A 21643-nucleotide genomic window follows, 5' to 3' on the forward strand; every position below is an offset into this window, starting at 1 on the left:
CCCATTCCATCAGAATTTTGTTGCAGAGAATTTGCACTGAAAATATATCCCTCTTAAGTTGGGACATTTACTTCCATAAATTATTATTAAGTCTCATGGCTACCTTTGATTTGTTGGATCAATCCATCAACCTCTGATAGATGATTTAGAAGAATTGGGTCCGGCATCACTTTCGCTGCGTGTGTGTGTGTCAGTATCCATACCCAGCAGAGTTACATCTCAACGCAGCTCCTTCCTTGGAAGCATCTTTGGGGTTGAAGGTACACAAAGGAGGCAATAAACACCCATGGACACCTTAAAGATTCAGTCAAGTGTAGAGGTTTACTTGACAGGCATAAAAGCATATTGGTAGCAAAGATACACAGACATTCACCACTGTCAAGGCAGGTTTAGAATCCAACAAGAGTCCAAGACACTCACTCTGCTTCTCTCATCACAAAGCATAAGCAAAAGACTCACAACAAGTTACAACAAGTTACACAAAACTGTTGTTATCAGTGCTTCCGGTCACACTGCACATGTCCAAAGAAAAAGCTCCCACAGAAAATGTCCTGGCATAGACAATACAATCTCAGCATTCTGCTGCTTCTTTAAACTTCTGAATCCTCTGTTTCTGGAACAAATGAATCTCACACACACAGAGAGAATATCCAACGTGATTCCCTGTTGATCTGGTCATTTACTCACTTGATTTTTAAACTCAAGGAAGAGTTTAAACTGCCATACACAAAATATCTCCCTCTCTATTATATTGGTGGGTTCATTCTAAAGGAGCATATGCTGCCTCAAGTGGTGGACACAGGTATTGCACTGCACGGATTTATTTATAATCTAGTTCTTCACTTATTTATTTTTTGATTTGATATGATTTTGGGAGAAGCTAATCAACTAATCAATAAGAAAGCATGCGAAGAAGGGCAAGCCATTTAGACAAGAAAGATGTGGTGCGGCAATGACATTCTGCGATGTAAGAGTCAGCTGGTTATTGAGCTTTGGTGGAAACAGCTGCACTGCACTCAGCCGTAGCCAGATCCCTACTGATTCCTGCAAACGTTCTTGGCCCCAATTTGAGCATGGTACAGGAAGCCTCATTAGCGCATCCCTTTAAGGAAAAATCCATGGTCTGAACCACTGCAAGAAATGGCCAACATGTTGGTTAGTATCAAGCCTGCAATGAACAGCGCTCTCTGCCCATTATAGTTGCCACCACCCTTTCAAAATGAAATTTTGGAGAAAATGTGGATTAGCAATGGATGGGTCACAGTCAGTTTCTGGTTCATGTTATCATCTCATGTATTCATAAGCTTTTTTTCCTGTTTCTGTGTCATTCTGCAGATCTTTTTCAATGCATTAAAATTCAAAAAAATCTGTATGAATTTTACAGATACTTTACAGGTACTTTTTTTTTAAAAAAAGCTGAGGATTCTATGCAAAATTTGGAGAAGCATGAAAACTGGAGGATAGCTGCTTTAACCCACATGTTAGTCTAAAAAAGGTAAAGGTAAAGGACTCTTGACAGTTAAGTCTAGTCTCAAATGACTCTGGAGTTGTGGCGCTCATCTCGCTTTGCTGGCCGAGGGAGCCGACGTTTGTCCACAGACAGTTTTTCTGGGTCATGTGGCCAGCATGACTAAACCGCTTCTGGTGAAACCAGAGCAGTGCATGGAAATGCTGTTTACCTTCCTGCCGGAGCGGTACCTATTTCTCTACTTGCACTTTGACGTGCTTTCGAACTGCTGGGTTAGCAGCCTACCTAAACCAGGTGGTTATGGAGTTGCCATGGGGATCACTCTGGTTACCCCACTCTTCAGCACATTTGAAGATCAGGATGATGGAAAGACAATTTTGAAAACACTGAATCTCTCTACCTGTGACGTTCCCTGCAATGTTGATGCACTTGGTCTCTTCTCCATTGCAGGCAACAGGCTTTGCATTGCACTTGGTGGAAAACATCCCAACACAGCCGGGACACTGGAGACCATTGGGTTTGGTGTCTGGTGGTGGCAGCACTATGGAGAGAAATGGAAGGTCAGCCATCAGATGTCTGTTACCAATGCCTGGCCTCAGCTCTGAAACAATAAGGGGCTGAGGAAGAAGCAACTCTTTTCACTATCCTCAGCTCTTTTGATGAAATAATAAATAATAATAATAATAATAATAATAATAATAATAATAATAATTTATTATTTATATCCCACCCATCTGGCTGGGCTTCCCCAGCCACTCTGGGCGGCTTCCAAAAAATATATTAAAATACTGTAATACATCAAACATTAAAAGCTTCCCTAAACAGGGCTGCCTTCAGATGTCTTCTAAAAGTCTGGTAGTTGTTGTTCTCTTTGACATCTGGTGGGAGGGCGTTCCACAGGGAGGGCGCCACTACTGAGAAGGCCCTCTGCCTAGTTCCCTGTAACTTGGCTTCTCGCCAGAGGAATTAAATACTAAATATTAATGTTCTGAATTTGTAAATATTCAGAACATTTGAAGATTTGAAAGATTCAGGACATATAAAATGAAGCACTTTTTCATGCAGCACCATTAAAAAGGTAAAGGAGGTCAAGGACCCCTGGACGGTTAAGTCCAGTCAAAGGTGACTATGGGGTTGTGGCGCTCATCTCACTTTCAGGCCTAGGGGAGCTGGCGTTTGTCCACAGATAGCTTTCTGGATTCATGTGGCCAGCATGACTAAACTGCTTTTGGCACAATGGAACACCATGATGGAAACCAAAGCGCATGGAAATGCTGTTTACCTTCCCACCACAGCGGTACCTATTTATGTACTTGCACTGGCATGTACTCGAACTGCTAGGTTAGCAGAAGCTGGGACAGAGCAACGGGAGCTCGCCCTGTTGTGGGGAATCAAACCACTGACCTTCTGAGCGGCAAGCCCAAGAGGCTCAGTGGTTTAGACCACAGTGCCACCTGCTGCCACAGGAGACAGTCATGGCCATCAACCTGGATGGTTTTAAAAGAGGATTGGACAAATTCATAGACAACAAGGCTTTTGTGGCCAGTAGCTATGATGACTATGTTCTATCTCCATCCTCAGAGCTTCTGAATACCATTTGCTGGAAACCACAGGAGGGGATAGTGCTCTCATGTTCAGGTCCTTGGGGGTTCTCACAGGCACCTAGCTGGTGATTTAAGTATGCTGGACTTGATAGGCCATTGTCTTGATCCACCGGACTCTTTTTATGTTCTTAAGATTGTATGGACTAAAGCTCCCTCCCCACTAAGAAGTGACAACAAACAAGCACAGAGTTACAGCCAGGGTGGAGAACCTGGGGTCTTCCGGTGTTGCTGGACTACAACTCCTAACATATCTGACCATTGACCATGCCCACTGAGGCTGATGAGAGTTGAAGTCCAACTTCAACTGCAGAGGCACAGTTTCTCCATCCCTGGGGTTAGGGGGCAGAGCAGTCAGATCGGAGGGTATTGGCAAATTAGAAATCTGTCTCAGTGTGATGCCCCAGTCTATTAAATTTAACTCCACTGAGCAATTTTATTTTAATTCCACTAGGAAGTTGAGTTCCTGTTTTGCCAGTCAGTTCTCGGTTCAGTGAAAGGAGGCTTACCATGGCTGCTGAGTTCTTAAAGATGGCTCCAAGGCTGTAAGGTTTATAAGCAGAAGTGGCTACAGTGGGAAGGTGTTGATGTGGAGCCATCATCCCTATACTGTTGTTGATGATGCTTACTAGTACTGTGCAGGGCTGGTGGGTCAGGGCTGTGGTGAGGTTGGGTCTGTGAAGGTATACCAGGAGAACAAGCCCATGCTCCCCCATCAGGGCACCTGCACCATCCCAACCTTGTTGCCACCATCTTGGTAAGTGGCAACAATGTTGGTGTCAGTAGGGTTCTACATTGGCTGCTCCTACATAATGGACTGAGCCCATTATTCTTCCTGGGAATCTAGGGTCCCATCTGCACTATACATTTAAAGCAGTATCATAACACTTGAAACAGTCATGGCTTCCCCCAAAGGGCCCTGGGAACTGTAGTTTCTAAGGGTGCTGAGAGTTGCTAAGCAACTTCTGTACTCCCCTCACAGAGCTACAGTTCTCAGATTTCCCTAAGAAGAGGAACAGACTGTTAAACCACTCTGGCAATTGTAGCTATGTTGGAGAACTAGGGTTCACAATTAGAGGGCAGCCATGCAAGTTTCTAGATCTTATAGACAAGACAGTACATACCAGGAAATGAGACTGTTCCACTTTGATTCTCCTTGTAGCAGACGATATTTGATCTCACTTGCATTCCACTCCCAAGATTTATCTCTTCAGCACCAATTTTGCAGAAGCTGGATGAACCACAGTCCTTAGCGACAGATGTGATTGTCACCGGAGCTGCACAGGTGATTGAGAAGGGAAAGGTTGAGTCAAGAATAGGGCAGCCCCCTCCTGATAATGTTGAAGAAATTTCTACACAGACATAGTTTTTGTGAGGGGTTTGCTTCATCCACATCCACCCAATGAATAGTCAACATATGAAATTTTCAGCATAGCACCTATGTGATATCTCAGCCCAAGACTCTCAAGAATACCTACGTTGTAAATACTCCGTCAGACTGATAATGCAGGTATCTTGACCAGCACCACAAGTCTTCATTTCACCAGTACAGTTGTTGCCTCCGCTATAGCACACCTCACACTGAAGACAAGTACCTGGAGAAACAAACACTTAGCTGTTTTTACCATTCATAGAATTGTGCCCACAATTTAGATGATTATTTTTGCCATTGTTATGCAATGCACACTTTACAGAGTGTCACAGATAAATGACAAAGGAGGAAGAATCTGGCAAAAGCAAGGGCTATAAGAGAGGAACACAAGCAAAGCCATGTGTTTTTTGGCTTTGTTTTAGCCAAATATTTCATGACACAGGTGGATCTGGAATAGGGCACCTCCAGATGATTTGGACTACAACTCCATTCTTGATCAATTACTAAACTGACTAGGGTTGATGAAAGCTGGGGTCCAGGAATATCTGGAGAACACTTCATTGCTGCTGTTGGTTGAGAACTTGTAGGTTTGCTATCCATCTCTCTGGTCCCATTCCATGCTCCATCCCACCTGGGAATCACATTCAAAATATTCAGAATGGTGGCTAGTTTCTTGCACAAATTTCTCAGAATGGGTGGAGATGTTAGTTTTATGCCATCAGCAAATCTATTGACTCCGGAAAAAGAAGCATTGGCTTTTGTTGTTATCTCAGGAGCTACCAACTCTTGCAGAACCCAGAACCCAGAACCCAGAACAGTTCCATAAACTGGTAAGACGTCTCCTCACCTGTAGCTAGGAAAGCACCGAGGAGGAAGCAGCCAAGGAGAGACCACATGGTGATTTTTCTGTTACAAAGAGGTGCAAAACACTCAGTTCACCAGAGTTGCCTAGAAGGGAGATAAGAAATAAACAGACCGTGCAACCAATTATTTATATATAAACTCTATGTACCATCTTTTTTAAAAAAAAAAAGTTTAGTTGAAGCATAATGAATTGAAGCTAAAAACTACAGCAGGGGAGCATTACATTGTGCCAGAGAAGGAGAAGTGGTAGCATACCATTATAAATCAAGACACTCACATTTCCTGAACTGGCATGGATGGTGAATGCTGTCCAAAGCTTAAGAAATAAAATCCCACCAGGTTTTTTGTGCGATCTTTTCATCCTGTGAAAAGTGCTGCACAGCAGTAACACCTTAGTAGTGACACCCAGATCCATTACTTTTTTTAAAAAAACCAACTTATTAAATCCATGGGAGCATGGGGCAATGGTAGCCCCCTCCTGGTGGTTGGAGCTGCATTTGCTGTGATGTGACAGAGCAGCCACAATTCAGGAGAAGCTCCAAATTTGCAGCCCATGGAGCTGCTGCCCAGAGATCCCCCTGCACTCTCAGCACTGCCTTGCCTCCTCCCCATGAATTTATTTGTTTCTTTAACTGTTTATAGACTGCCCTTTCATAGAGCAAGGTGGTATGCAGCCTAAAAACCTAATGCTGCAATGAAAAAAAGAAAGAAAGAACACCAAACACATCCGTAAAAGGTGCTTGCAAAGAACCTCACGTTCAGAAGGAGTATCTAAACAGTATGGTTTTCAGCAGACATTTGAAAGTAGACAGAGATGCTGGCAGGGAACTCTACAGTGAAGGGACTTTACACACACAGAGCCTAGGACTTGTCAATCAGAAGGTTGGTGGTTCGAATCCCTGCGACGGGGTGAGCTCCCGTTGCTCAGTCCCTGATCCTGCCAACCTAGCAGTTTGAAAGCACGTCAAAGTGCAAATAGATAAATAGGTACCGCTCTGGTGGGAAGGTAAACGGCGTTTCCGTGAGCCACTCTAGTTCACCAGAAGCGGCTTAGTCATGCTGGCCACATGACCCGGAAGCTGTACGCTGACTCCCTCGGCCAATAAAGCGATATGAGCACTGCAACCCCAGAGTCAGCCATGACTGGACCTAATGGTCAGGGTCCCTTTACCTTTACCTTAAAGGCCAGCTGGCATGTGGGACCACCCAAAGTGGGCCAACATTAGACCTTAAAGATCAAGGTTCAAACTTAAGGAATCACATAGTCCTTAAGGTACTTTGGGACCAAACTGAGCCAAAGTTTTCTAGGGCTTTGTGATTCAACACAATAACCTTGAACCTGGCCTGGTAGCAAACTGGTAACCCATGCAACCTAACCTACCTCCAAAGGGTTGTTGTGAGGATAAAATGTGGGGGGTGGGGGTGAACCAAGAGTTCCTTGGAGAAAAGGAAGGATATAAAAGAAAGGGAGAGACAAAGCTCAGTGGTAGACCGCATGAAAAACACAAAAAAAGCCACAAGATTAGTCCTCAACATTTCAAGGGAGGTCTGGGAAGACCTCTGCTTGAAAGCCTGGAGAGCTGAAACCAGCCAGTGTAGGCAACACTGAGAGAGATGGGCCAATGGTCTGGCTCAGTATAAGGCAGGTCCCGTTGTTCTTTGGAAGGATGAGCTTACCTGGGGCTCCAAGCAGCTGCAGCAGAAGCGATCGTTGCCAAAGGTCAACTGCGTAGGCTGAGTGAATGTGCACCATTCCTCGGGCTATTTATAGTAGAGATGCAATGTCATTTTTTCCTCCTCAGCTGCTCCTCCCAGCTATCCATCACCCAGCTGGGACACTCTCTTCCATCTCAACGAAGAAGGAAATAAGAAATAAATTTCTGGGTGGGAACCCTCTGTTTTTTTCAGGGAGAACACGAGGCGATGCGTCAGGAGATAGAAAAACTCCTTGGTGTGCTCTCATTTTGCTTCACCTGGACAGCTGTGAATTGACTGCAAGGCTTACATTTGTGCAAAACCCACCTTGAAAAATTGTCTCTGTGGTTTGGGGGCTGCCCTGAAATACCACTAGCGAAGCAGCATCCCAACTCGTCTTCCATTCTAGGCCAATTGTGGGTGACACATATGGACTTTGTGGGGGTCTTTAGAGCAGCTGTCACTAGCCTGGTGCCCTCCAGATGTTTTGGACTACAACCCCCATCACCTCCTTGCTAGCATGACTTTTTCTGTCATAGCACTGAGGCTGTAGAATGCCTTAATGACATCAGAAGAGCCCTGACGGATCAGACCAATGGCCCGTGCAATCCAACATTCTGTATCCCACAGTGGCCAATCAGATGCTTGGGGGACATGCACAAGCAAAGCATGAGCACAGTAGCCCTCTCCTACTGTTGTTCCCCAACAAAGGGCATTCAGAGAGGCACACTCTCACTGATTCTGAAAGCATATAGCCAGGACTAGCCGCCACTCATTGCCTTGTCCTCCATGTTTTTGTATAATCGCTTTCTAAATCCATCCAACTTGGCAGCCACCTCTTTGTGGAATCCCATAGTTTTAATGCTGCATTGTGAGAAAAAAACAACTACATCTTTTTCCTCTGTTTTGAATATTGCAGCATTCAGCTTCAGTGGACTATCCCCTTTCCTAGTACCATGATAGATGGAGAGAGAGAGCCAGAGAGAGAGAGAGAGCCAGAGAGAGAGAGAGAGAGCCTCTTATCCTCTTTCTCTGCATAATGCACAATGCCTGCATTGTATCAAGAATCAGTGTCCATACCCGCCACCATTACTTTGATGTGAATCAAGACACGCTGCACCAAAATATGTGGGTCTTTTGGCTTGCGTGAGTGCACCACACCAAAATGCACGCGTCTTTTGGTGCAGTGCTCAGCACACGGGAACCAGCTGATTCATGGCACCAAAAGATGTGCTTGCCCCCCCCCCCCCAGCTTAGTGGTGGTGCTGGAGGGGGGAAATGGGACATCAAATCAGGATCAAATTTTGGGAAGTCCCAGGAAAATTGAGACACTTGATGGGTATGTCTATCACACACCCATCTTATTTACCTTTTTCCACCTCTCTCAATGAAAAAGTCATGAAATGTCTATCCTAGCGGAGTGCTCCAGCCTTTGAATAATTTTGATTTGCCTTTTCTGCATTTTTCCCAGCTCTAGCATACACTTTCTGAGACGTGGCCACAATATCCCAAGTGTGGCAATGGCATAGATTTGAATGAAAGCATTGCACTGTTGGCAGTTTCGGTCCTTTTCCTGACGATCCGCAGAGTGGCATTCTTCCTTTTGACAGCTGCCAATTAGTGGATCAAAGTACCTGTCCACCATGCCCCAAAAGATCTCTTTCCTGGTCAATTGCCACCAGCTCAAATCTGCTCACCATGCATTTAAAGCACATCCAATGAATATTTAAAGCACATGACTCCCCCCCAAGGAATCCTGGGAACTGTAGTTGCTCCTTACAGAGCAACAGCTCCCAGTATCCCTCACAAACTACAGTTCCCAGGATTCCTTGGGAAGTTGTGCTTTAAATGTGTGGTGGATGCACAAAAGCAGGGGCTCCAACGTGAATGAAATATTGGGGGGGGGCAGGTAAGCCCCATTGCCATTCAAATGGTGGCTCATGCACACCATTTGAATGGCAATGCCGATCAAGTTTGCCCCCACCCCTCGTCCCCTCAAATATTTTATGGTGGATGAAGGGACCTTGGCCCCTAGGAGTTGGTTCATATGTGCATAGGGATGTTCCCATAGTCTGCAAAAATAGGATCACCCTGAGAAGGGCCCGTGACAATGGCTTTAATCGTCCTTTCTGCCCTTCAGTCACATTGTGCCATTAATCTCCCTAAAATGGCTAAAAATATTCACATTGGTATCATAGACCCATAATTAAATTGTACGGCAACAGAGCACTGCAAAGTCAAATACTGAGTTGTGCAACCCGAAACTTGCATAATGCATATTTGCATATAACAAAGTCATCAACCAGGGGAATTTACCAGCAATGAATCATTAAGCAGCCGTTTACCTATTTATTTGTTGTTAAGGCTCTGTTCTTTAATTTATGGTTGGCACCCATTGCAGTGCCGTTCAACGCAGTGACCCCCAGCTGTATACAGTATCCCAAGTTTGAATTGTATAAAGGCATTACGGTATTGGCAGTTCATATGACAATATTCACATCTGAGGGTTTTTTTTAAAAAAAACTCTCAAGTGGATACTGTTATAAGAATCTTAAGGTCTCAAGTGTAGAATAAATATTCATAAATGCACACATTTAAATATATGAACCATGTGTCTGAAATAGTATGGGAGAGCTATCCTGAAGCCATTTTGACTCTCCCAGTGACCTCAAATATTCCTCTACAGTAAGGTAGGCAAATGGGGAAAGCTTTCCCAATGTCTTTTTGCTTGCAAATCCTGTCTTAAGGGCATATTTGTGCAGGAATAGAGTGAGCCTGTGACCTGGATTCAGGAGCTAAAGTATTAAGCATCACAAAAGAATGGCCAGGCTGCCCTGGTAATGCAGTGAGAGACCATTATCAGGTATCCTGGCAAACAGGGTTTCTGCTGTAGACCGCCTCCTTCCGTGATGTATGTATGATGTTTTAGGGGGTGGTCTTGGGCTACAGGGTGGGCAATTTCAAAAGTCTATATAGGGGTTTGCGCACCATTGTTCAGGGTTCTCCTCCCTCCTGCATGTGGTGAGTGGGGACCCTGTTGTAACAGTTCCATGAACAAAGATCAGGCTTACTAGCCGCTTTGCTTTTCAATATACTCTGGTTGGCCTCTGTTATTTTCTCCTACTGATAGGGAACCCACTTAAGGACTGTGTATGGGCTCTGGAATACCCCATAAGGGAAAGGGAGCAGTTTTTCTTATAACAATACCATTCAGGCCCAGCAATTTGTTGGTATGCCCAGTAACTTCATCTCCTACCACGCTTATTTCCTGAGAAAGTTATCTGCAAATTGCAGGCACAGCAATTGCCCTGCAGTTCCCAGAGTTCCTTGGGAAGTGGGATTGACGGACAAAGCCCTCTGAAAACTATAGCTCCACACTACCCCCAGCACTCTTCACAAAGCAAAATTCCCAGGATTCTTTGGAGGCAGTCGAGGCTCTTTAAAGTGATATCTGAATCAGGCAAGGGAAGGCATGTGTTGTACCAAAGCTAAACTACTCTGGAAGCTGTGCTTAAGCCCTCTTGGCAAGGTGACCCTTCAATTAATTGGAAGTTGCTATAGCTATGATCTCATAGATGTTCCTATATGCTTGCTTTGATACACTAATGGGCTTAGTTTTGATGGTACCCTTGTCTGTGGGAACCGGGATGTTGGGCTCAGAGACCAGAGGAGGAACATAGTAATGTTTTGGGTATCTTGGTGTGCACTTTGGGCTGGGTGTGGACTGAAACAGACACAGGGACAAATAAAAAAGGATGCCTTCACCCCGGTGAGGCACACAGCCCAACAACATAAACCCACTGACAGCATGCAAACTGATATGGCTAACTTGACCCAAAAACCCCACCCTCTCACAAACAAAACCCAATGCAATCAAGTGAAGGTCACCCAACCAGGCCCTGCCCCCCCCCACTGCCAATGAAAATTATTAAATGCATAGAAAAAGAACCTACCCATCATGACACGGACACAAAACCTCACGCATACATTATGTAAAAGAATAAAAACTGACTACCACCCCCTTCTCTCTCCCCCCCTTCTCTCTCCCCCCCCTATCTTGTTCCCCAACCTTATACCGCACACAGCATCAAAGGCTCACATCAAATATAAATGATCTGTAAAAAAAGACTTTATGATCTGAAACTAGAGATGATGTACAGTGGTACCTCAGGTTACAGACGCTTCAGGTTACAGAAGCTTCAGTTACAGACTCTGCTAACCCAGAAATAGTACCTCGGGTTAAGAACTTTGCTTCAGGATGAGAACAGAAATCGCACAGCAGTGGCACAGCAGAAGCGGGAGGCCCCATTAGCTGAAGTGGTGCTTCAGGTTAAGAACAGTTCCAGAACGAATTAAGTTCTTAACCTGAGGTACCACTGTATGTACTTCTGTAACCCAAGTAAATCTTTAATAAAAAGAGAAGAGAAGAGAAGAGAACAGAAGAGAGGAGAAGAGAAGGTTACAGAACACAGTTGGTGAGGTATGTGACCTGGAGGGAGTCCCGAGGCTAATATAGAAAGAGGAGACATTTGGTCCCCGCAAGTGTGGCTCCCCATCCCTAGTGTAGGCTGAAGGTTCTGTCTCCTCTGAAAAGCCTACAGTCCTCCTAGGTTCCAAGAGCCCCAAGCGAATGTCACGACAGCCCAGCCTCTGTCCCACGGGGCAAAATCATGGAAGCTGCATCACAGACCAGAGCCCGGCAAGGGTTGCAAAAAATAGTCCAAATGATCCTGGAAGGATCCCGTGGCCTCCAGAGCTGTTAGCTGGCTTGCAATTGCTTAAGGCGACAACACTGATCCCAGAGAAAGAGCCGGAATGCTCATTCAGTTTCTGACAGGTTGCGGAGTTCGTACAGCCCTTCATGATGGTTGTAACCACTAAGGCTCCTAAAAGAGAGGATTGCAGAAGATCCAAGTCAACAATCAATACCAGGGAAATATAGGATGAACTGTGATAAGCACCTACCCATCTTCTACAGTATTGACTGAGAGAAGATGGGAGGAGGCAGGGATCTAGGAGATCCATCTTTTCCTGATCTTGTGTGTGGCAGAGAGGGATGAGGCTATCACACTCTGTTTCCACGGTGCTTTGTTGTGGGCTGTGCACTGATCATGCATGCAAATTTATTGCCCAGTCTGCATGATGTCATCAAAGTGCCATCCAAAATCTTTCCCCCTCCACATTAATTCAAGGATTAGAACTTGTTGTGGCCTTGTAAAACAAGCGTACAAATTTGGAGAAGAGGTGAGGCAGGAAATTTCTGAAATAATAGGTGTACTGGTAGTTTTAGCTTTAGATGTCAAATTGTGTTGTTTATCAATTTTTGATGGGTCAAATACAGACTGAATATGTAAACCACTTAAAAAAATTTATTAGTAGCTGCTCGTTTGGCCATATCACGGGCTGGAAAGAGCCCTTCAGTTTTTTTGTTTTTGTTTTAATGGTTTGTAAAAGTAATGTTTATCATTCTTTCTGAAAAATTGACTCATAAATGAAGAATATCTTTGGGTGTAGCTAAATCTATGGATTTTGCTTCCATTTCAAGGCCATTTGTTACGTATATGACAGGATGGCAATTCCTGATGAAATATGGGTTTGTTTGGTATTCATAACAAAACAAAATTCTTTTACATTTTTTGGTAACAGGTTGTTTTTGATGTAACATCTTATGGTGTAGTCTCTTGAGAATGTACCTTATTTTATGTGGTAACAGCTCGGAAACCAGCTTTCATTTATTTATTTATTTTTAAAAAAGAAGTATCTAGCCCTCATAGAAAGTAAGTCATGGAGCAAAAGTGCAGGTGCTCCTCTAAATAATTTCTGTGAAATTAGAATGGTGTGTCTATCTTGTATAGACTCAGGTTCTGCTATTCCCTCACACTATGTGAAAATTCACTTATTGGAATGTAAATAATTATGACTGACCCTTGCTATACACTCTGCGGATTCAGATATCCAAACATCAAGAGTTTGCCCACTTCTTTACATCCTTGCTTGTTTGTGCTTTGTTGGTCAGAAGCAGCCATTTTGGGCAGCAAATATGCAGAGAGGGAGGAAGACTGAACAAATGAGAGAGCAGGAGAGATTGGACAAATCAGTTTTTCCTTTGTCTCTCTCTTGCTGGTTGGCTGCAGCCATTTCAGCAAAAAACCATGGAGAGAGGGGCATGGGAAGATATTGGACAAATCCCCAATTAGAAATGTTCCTATGGGAATGAATGGAAATTGTGGGCTCATTATGAGAACACTCTTTAAACAAACAAACAATTTCCAGGATATGTACTGTGTTCAGTAAGCGAGACCTGCATGTAGTCCCTGGTACTGAGAATGCTTGCTGTTTTTATGAGACAACAACAACCTGTGTGTGTGTGTGTGTGTGTGTGTGTGTGTGTGTGATCACCATAACAATGCCCAGCAAGATGTAGCTGACTTCCCATGGTAAATAGAAGGTTGTTGGGGATGGTTGTCTTATGCCATGCCTACTCCATGGCAGCCATTTTGTGACTGGCACCCCAGCACTTTCTCAAAATATATGCACTGGTCCAAAAGGGCTGGTGACCTCTGAGGTATGGGGTACCTTTCAGAATGTGGCTGTACTGACTGAAGTAGTGAAAGAATAAAGACCAGTCTGAGTTGTTGTGTGACAGTGTAGATTTGCTTCTTCATATGCTTATGCGTTCAGCTACCTGCAGTTGTAGTTCCAGACAAGTCAAGGCAATAGTTCTCATCCCCAGAACATTTGACCTCTTCCTCCTCCTCACACTCAAGACTGTGCAGAGCATAGCAGGCTGGGCAAACTTTGCCATTTGGCTTTGTCTTTGCGGGTGTCACTGCATACATTTGGGATGAAAGAAAAACACAGCTTGAGCCCCTGTTTGAGCAGCCAGTTTCTAAGTCCCTCATGTGGGGTGGAGGCGTTCACCAATTATGAGTTCAATTCAGAATATTTGAGGGGGAAAGAGGCCATCTCCAAGACTTTATTCAAGTATTAAATTAATGGGGCCTACTGGCACATGTTGTGGTCTTGTAAAACAAGCGTACAAATTTGGGAAAGAGGTGAGGAATTTAATAATAGGTGTACCAGTTGTTTTTGCTTTAGACCTCAAACTGTGTCGTTTATCAATTCAAATACAGCAGGGGTGGTCAGCCTGGTACTCACAAGGGCTAAAGTGTTTGCCAGCATCTCCTATGGTGCCCCAAAAGGACTCTGTAAATATCTCCTCAGAAACCCACAGGCAGGAGAGACGGTTTGGATTTTCTGCTTGGTTCCTATTTGCATTGGCTCAGCATCCCCTACATTGAACATGCTTCCTTAAACATATCCACATTTCATTGGATCCAAGGATCAGACAGCCTCCCTCCCTCCCATCCTTTTCCCTCTCAATGGGGCAGTAGGGGCATGTCTGTCCCATTTTGTGGTCCATTACTTTCTCTGCTCCCTTTGTGGCTGCCATTTTGTGTCATACCATGCCTCCTCCAAGGAGGCCATTTTGTGCCAGTCCCCATGGTAGCCATTTATGGCTGTCACCCATGTCCCTTTTCCCAAGTCCCGATTATGCTCACTGCCCCCCAAAAAGATTGACAATTCTTACAATAGATATAGAGGGAGCTTGTTCTTCTCTAATAAAAAATACAATTCCCAGGGGGCAAACAAGAAAGATTTTTTAAAACTAATTGTATAGGATTGGGAGTGCTCCTTGTGCGTTAGGGATTCCCCTGCTGTTTTTGAATGGACTGCAGATAAATAAATGAAGTACACCAAATGTGAGCTCATTAAACTGGAGTGTGGTGTGAGTCAAGGAGCAGAGGAATATGACAGATTTAGGGTTCGGCTGTTTGCTGTTTTTAAAGAAAGCTAATTAAACGTAGTAAGATAAAGAGAGGAAAGGAAAGAGGAGAACAGCAGCAACGTACAGGTGGGGGTCATCATCCTGCACTGGTCCCCCACACAGCAGAAAACTTGGGTCACTACTCTTCCTGTCTGGCCCATATTGATGACGGTGACGCCATTGTTGCAGGCACTGGATGGCACACAACTCTTCACAATGGCCTTCAACTTTGTTCCTGTAAGCATCAAAAGGGAAACAGGATGTCTGAAAAAGGACCATGATGGTATTGACCCTACTTCTCAGCATCCTTAGTAAGTGTCATGTCACTTCACGTGAATCGGATCGTTGGTCCATCAAGCCCAATTCTCGCTATTGCGGCCTTCTGCAACCTGGGGTGCTCCAGATGTTTCTGAACTGCAGCTGCCATCCTCCCTGGTCATTGGCCATGCTGCCTGGGACTGATGGAAGTTGGTCCAGGAAATCTGAAAGGGCACCAGGTTGGGAAAGGCTCTCTGTCCCAGCTGATGGAAGAAGATATCAAGGATCTCGGAATGAAGTCATTCCCCTATGCCCCATGTAATATCATGGAGCATTCCTTATAAGGCACTATGGTGGCCCACCAGGTCATTAAGAGGAAAGCGATTACTTTAAAAAAAATTATTTGGTTTTTCAAATTACTTATCCAGCATACAACAAAAAAACCAAGATTCCAGAGAATCTCCTGGACTTCCCTCCTTCCCTTTGTGGGTTCTATTGTTAATCATTTCCTCCTGCATCTCTTATAATACAGTGGTGCCCCGCAAGGCGAATCCCTCGCAAGACGGAGAACCCGCTAGACGAAAGGGTTTTCCGTTTTTCAATGCGCTTCGCAGGACGAATTTCCCTATGGGCTTGCTTCACAAGACGAAAATGTCTTGCGAGTCTTGAGATTTTTTTCCGCTCCCCACCCCCTTTTTCTAAGCCGCTAAACCGCTAATAGCCTTTTAGCAGCTAATCCGCTAATCCCTTAAGCCTTTAATAGCCGCCAATAGCCGCCAAACCGCTAATAGCGCTAATCCGCTAAGCCGCTAATAGGGTTGCTTCGCAAGACAAAAAAACCGCTAGAGGAAGAGACTCGCGGAATGAATTGATTTCGTCTTGCGAGGCACCACTGTAATCCAAATCTTTTGCATCTCCATTATGTCCAAAATTTACCATTAAACTACAGTGGTGCCTCGCAAGACGAAAAGAATCCGTTCCGCGAGTCTTTTCGTCTTGCGGTTTTTTTCGTCTTGCGAAGCAAGCCCATTAGCGGATTAACGGATTAGCGCTATTAGCAGCTTAGCGGGTTTAGCAGATCAGCTGATAAGCGGCTTAGTGGATCAGCTGTTAAGCGGCTTAGCGGCTTGGGAAAAAAGGGGGGGGAGGAAAAAAAACCCCGCAGGAACTCGCAAGACATTTTCGTCTTGCAAAGCAAGCCCATAGCAAATTTGTTTTGCGAAGCACCTCCAAAACGGAAAACCCTTTCGTCTAGCGGGTTTTCCGTCTTGCGAGGCATTCGTCTTGCGGGGCACCACTGTATAAGTGTTATTCCAATCCTACTAACAGTTTTAACTGTTTGCAATGGTTTTTAAGATAAATTGTAAATTTCCCCCATTCCTTATTAAAATTTTAGTCTTCTTGATTTCTGATTCTTCCGGACATTTTTGCCATTTCGGCATAATCCGTCAACTTAATCTAAGAGGAATGCCCGTATTGTTCCTTGCAGGGAAGGTCAAATTACATTTTTAATAAGTTGGGAGGGAGACACTGCCATAATTCCACCTGGGATGGCAGAAGTTAGTGGCATGGAACTGAGGCTCCAGATAATTTAAATCTATTCCTTCTATTATTTTCATCCATCCTCTTCAGCTACAGCTGACAAGTACTGTGGAGAAGTACTGTGGAGTACTGCTGCCCACTAACTTCAGTGGATTTTAATCCGGTGTTACTCCTACTGAGAGTAGACTTTTTGAAATGAATGGACATGACTAATTTAGGTCCATTAATTTTAGCAAGACACACAATCTAATGTGTGTCCACTTCGAATGAACATGACTGGATAAAGCCCACTTTACACTTTTGGTGCAACCTTACAATATTGTTTCATAGCTCTGGGAGCGGCTGCCGAGACCATATAACACCGGTCTTGAAAGACGTACATTGGCTCCCAGTACGTTTCTAAGCACAATTCAAAGTGTTGGTGCTGACCTTTAAAGCCCTAAACGGCCTCGGTCCAGTATATCTGAAGGAGCGTCTCCACCTCCATCGTTCTGCCCAGACACTGAGGTCCAGCACTGAGGGCCTTCTGACGGTTCCCTCACTGCGAGAAGCCAAGTTACAGGGAACCAGGCAGAGGGCCTTCTCGGTAGTGGCGCCCTCCCTGTGGAACGCCCTCCCACCAGATGTCAAAGAGAACAACAATTACCAGACTTTTAGAAGACATCTGAAGGCAGCCCTGTTTAGGGAAGCTTTTAATGTTTGATGTATTACAGTATTTTAATATTTTTTTGGAAGCCGCCCAGAGTGGCTGGGGAAGTCCAGCCAGATGGGCGGGGTATAAATAATAAATTGTTGTTGTTGTTGTTGTTGTTGTTGTTGTTGTTGTTGTTGTTGTTGTTGTCAGAAACCAAAACTAACTAGATTTGTCCCTCTACTTATACCACGGTGAATGTCCATGCTGTCTAGGCCACAATTACTGCTAATGTCTCTCAAGTTGGGGAAACGGCTTTTCTTTCCATGTTTCATGTTTAGCAGAAGCCTTTGTATTCTGAAATGCAGGGAGCTATAAGGAAATCCTGTGCTAACAGGGGCATCAAGGACACATAACCCCACTCATAATTAAACCAAAGCAATTGCCCCAATTGGCTTAGACTCCTACTCTGTGGAGTTAGTGTGAAGAATGAAGCCAGTCCAGCCTATGCAAGATGAAACTGGGAAGATTCTGGATTCGTTCCCCTTTGGGGGGGCAGTTAGTGCCATGGAATCATATTACTGTAGAGTTGGAAGGGACTTCCAAGGGCCATCTAGTCCAACCCCTTACATTGCAGGAATCTCAGCTAAAGAGTCCCTGACAGATGATCATCCAACTGAGAGCCAGTGTGGTGTAGTGGTTGAGAGCGGTAGTCCTGTAATCTGGGGAACCGGGTTCGCGTCTCCGCTCCTCCACATGCAGCTGCTGGGTGACCTTGGGCCAGTCACACTTCCTTGAAGTCTCTCAGCCCCACTCACCTCACAGAGTGTTTATTGTGGGGGAGAAAGGGAAAGGAGAATGTTAGCCGCTTTGAGACTCCTGAAGGGGAGTGAAAGGTGGGATATCAAATCCAAACTCTTCTCTTCTTCTTCTTCTCTGTTTAAAAACTACCAGTGGATGAGAGACCAGCACCTTCTGGGGTAGCCCATTCCACTGTCAAACAGCTATTACCATGAGAAAGTTGTTCCTAATGTTTAGTCAGTCTCCTTCCTAGCCATTATTATTATTATTATTATTATTATTATTATTATTATTATACTGCCCTATACCCGGAGTTCTCAGGGTAGTTCACAGAAAAGATTAAAAAACAACAACCCGCAATATAGTGGTACCTTGGTTCTCAAACATAATCCGTTCCGGAAGTCCATTCAACTTCTGAAACGTTCAAACACCAAGGCTTCCAATTGGCTGCAGAAGGTTCCTACACTCAAGTAGAAGTTGCGTCGGAAGTTTGGCTTCCGAAAAACGTTTGAAAAGAGGAACATTTATTTCCAGGTTGTTGGCACTTGGGAGCCGATTTGTTCATAAACTAAGCCATTCGAGAACCAAGGTTCCACTGTATATATAACCAGAATAAAAACAACAACCCAATAGCACCCCCCCCCCAAAAAAAGCCACATTTTAAAAGGGCATGGGATTAACCAAAGGCCTGGTTAAAAAGGAACGCTTTTGCCTGGCGCTTAAAGGTGTGTAATGAAGGCGCCGGCGAACTTCCCTGGGGAGAGCATTCCACAGACGAGGAGTCACTGCAGAAAAGGCCCATTCTCGTGTTGACACCCTCCAGACCTCTCAAGGAGGAGGCACATGAAGGAGGACCTCAAGAAGATGATCTCAGGGACTGGGTAGGTTTGTATGGAAAGAGGCAGTCTTTGAGCTTTTGCCATGGACTTACCCACTGTAGTCTCTGACAGCATAACGGCACATCTGTCGAAACCAGGGGGGCATCTGTTTGTAGGCCCACTGCAAGAGTGCCCAAGGCCCTCACAAATCTCACACTCCAGAGAGGCCCCTAAAAACAGGGTAAAGAAAAAGTATCACCTGGATGTGTTAGACATGGCATGTGGATTGCTGTACAGTGTACAGCTCAACTATTTGTGTGCGCAGAGAGAGATTGTGCCCTCGATGAATACAATGTACGAGCAACTCTTCATGTGACACGGTGCCAATACTATCCCTATGGCTATACATTGGCACAGATACTAATCATTCAGATCTCAAATATCTCAGATTGCAAAAAACGGCAGGCATGTAAGCACATTTTAAGTGTCCACTTCCCCCAAATAATTCTCAGAACTGTAGTTTTCCCATCACAGAACTACATTTCCAAGCACCCTCTAAATGTATGACGTGTACACAGCCTATTTCTATTTCTATGGACCTTTCTTAAGAGATGTAGCAATTAGTTTATTCTTGGAAGGCTTGTAAACTCATTAGCCTCAATGGTTTCTTAGCATTATCTACTCACCTGTAGTGATGAAAACTGAAAGGAGGAAGATAGACAGTGGGGTCTCCATGATTTTAGAGGTCTCCTGGCCTGGGACCGGCAATTTCTAGAGGAGTAGCCACGGGGGTTTCCTATAACAAAAATGAGGCTTATGCCACCTAAAAAAAAAAAAGTTTATTAGGGCAGAAGCTTTTGTGGGCTACAAACCATGTCTTTCAAAGCACAAAGTGCTCTTCTGAATCTAGCGAAGCCACTGGCTCTGTGTGACTCAGCTGAGGGTGTTCTACAAAGTTGAGCAAACAGTTCTCAGAAAGGGCAAGGGCACTTTAAAAAAATAATAATCCTATTCTCTGTCCTGCTGCCAAAGTTGAAAGTCAACTGAGAAATCTATACCAATGTTTCTCTATTTTCGTGCAATGCAATCCACATTTTGAGCATTGCCAGACACCTGAGGGTCACCTCCAAGTGAATGTGAGAAATATGCAACAACAACCAGGGGTGCCAATTTGAATAAAATGGGGGGGGGCAGGTAAGCCCCACCCCACATAATTGATCACATCACACACACACACACACACACACACACACACACTATTTCAATGGCAACATCCATTAACTTGGGGTGTGTGGGCCCCTCAAATATTTTATTGAGAGGTGAAGACCCCCCAGCCCCTAGGATTTGGCTCCTATGACTACTATCACTGCAGCCAGCTTTTGGACAAACCCAGTTTTGTGAATTTTTGCTATACTTCAGTCCAGACTTTTTAAGAACCATTCCCTGCCCTCCCTGCTCTCAATGAGAACATCTGAGACTCGACGCCTTACTGGTGGATGTGAATAGCTCCCATGAGCTCCCAGAAGTCCTTGCTTTTCAACCATGTCGCAGTGATGGTGGGCCACGTCACGCCAGCCAACGTTGATTAAAATTATTATTATTAAAGAGAGAGAGAGAAGTGATCAACAATACGCTTTTAACTACAGCTTGTCACTCTGTTCCGCAACTGTTGATTTTCACATTATATTTGAGCTTTCATGGGCCGTAAAAGCCCAGAAAACCAGTGGAATGTAGTTTGCTAGGTTGATTCCAGAAAAAAATGAATTCATTTAATTCAGAAAATTGTGGGAGTAGTTTTTTTTAATAGATGGAGGTACTATATCAGCATAGCATTCCTTTCTGATGTTTTGATGGGGGGACAGAAATATGCATGTGTGGATAGAGCGAAAGAAGCAATGTCGTCCAATGATGTTCGTTGTTGCACCATAGGATGCCCATTGGTGGGAATTAAATTCAGGACGAAATGCCACAGTTCCATAAAGCAACAAGTGCTCCAGTGCTGAGAAGAGCATTATTAAATGAGACAGGAACACTAGCCCCATAATCCGGAAAACGAATGCAATATTCTTCACATGTGAATGCACTGAATGCTATCTTGCAGAAGAACTGGGCAGCTGGGGGGTGGGGTGGGGGAGGGGAGGGCCAAGTTATCCGAAAACCAGAAATGCAGTTCCATCCACCCTGGTCCTCATAGAATAGATTCTTCCATGTCCTTTGCACTTTGCCCAGGTTTGTATACAGGGAAAAGAAATATTAACTGATGAGCAGCAGTGCAGGCCAAATATGCAGGACTAGGAAACATTTCCACGTTTAAACCTCACTGCTTAAATTGCACAATTATCATAGAATCATGGAGTTCTAAATCGCAGAGTTGGAAGGGACCCAGGAATCATCTAGTCCAAACCCCCTGCAATGCAGGAATCTCACAAAGAATCCTAGGAACTTTAAATTGTTTAAGGGTGCTGGGGATTGTAGCTCTGGGATGGCTAAGCTATAGTTCCCAGGATTTTGTGTGTGTGCCCTTTAACTGCTGTATTTTTTGCTCTATAAGACTCACTTTTTCCCTCCTAAAAAGTAAGGGGAAATGTGTGTGCGTCTTATGGAGGAAATGCAGGCTACACAGCTATCCCAGAAGCCAGAACAGCAAGAGGGTTTGCTGCTTTCGTTGCACAGCGATCCCTCTTGTTGTTCTGGCTTCTGAGATTCAGAATATTTTTTTTCTTGTTTCCCTCCTCCAAAAACTGGGTGCGTCTTATGGTCTGGTG

At 44.5% G+C, this 21643-nt stretch overlaps 2 protein-coding genes across 2 annotated transcripts; both read right to left on the bottom strand.

The window, feature by feature from the left end:
- LOC310684722 (phospholipase A2 inhibitor gamma subunit B-like) lies at positions 1-7689 on the bottom strand. The gene is made up of 6 exons (XM_083456211.1): positions 6983-7689; positions 5289-5389; positions 4548-4664; positions 4194-4346; positions 1869-2009; positions 1-1131 (listed from the first exon to the last, which is right to left on the bottom strand). The coding sequence occupies exons 2-6, from the start codon at positions 5335-5337 to the stop codon at positions 983-985; spliced, it is 609 nt and encodes a 202-aa protein (XP_083312337.1). The 5' UTR covers positions 5338-5389; positions 6983-7689; the 3' UTR covers positions 1-982.
- Positions 7690-11386: 3697 nt separating this feature from the next.
- Positions 11387-21391, bottom strand: LOC310684669 (phospholipase A2 inhibitor and Ly6/PLAUR domain-containing protein-like). The gene is made up of 5 exons (XM_083456130.1): positions 19565-21391; positions 18992-19108; positions 14914-15063; positions 13686-13829; positions 11387-11886 (listed from the first exon to the last, which is right to left on the bottom strand). Exons 1-5 carry the CDS (start codon positions 19611-19613, stop codon positions 11669-11671), a joined length of 678 nt encoding a protein of 225 aa, XP_083312256.1. The 5' UTR covers positions 19614-21391; the 3' UTR covers positions 11387-11668.
- Between the last annotated feature and the right edge of the window lie 252 nt (positions 21392-21643).

The sequence above is a fragment of the Podarcis tiliguerta genome (assembly GCF_965153285.1).
Source record: "Podarcis tiliguerta genome assembly, chromosome: 8".
NCBI lineage: Eukaryota > Metazoa > Chordata > Lepidosauria > Squamata > Lacertidae > Podarcis > Podarcis tiliguerta.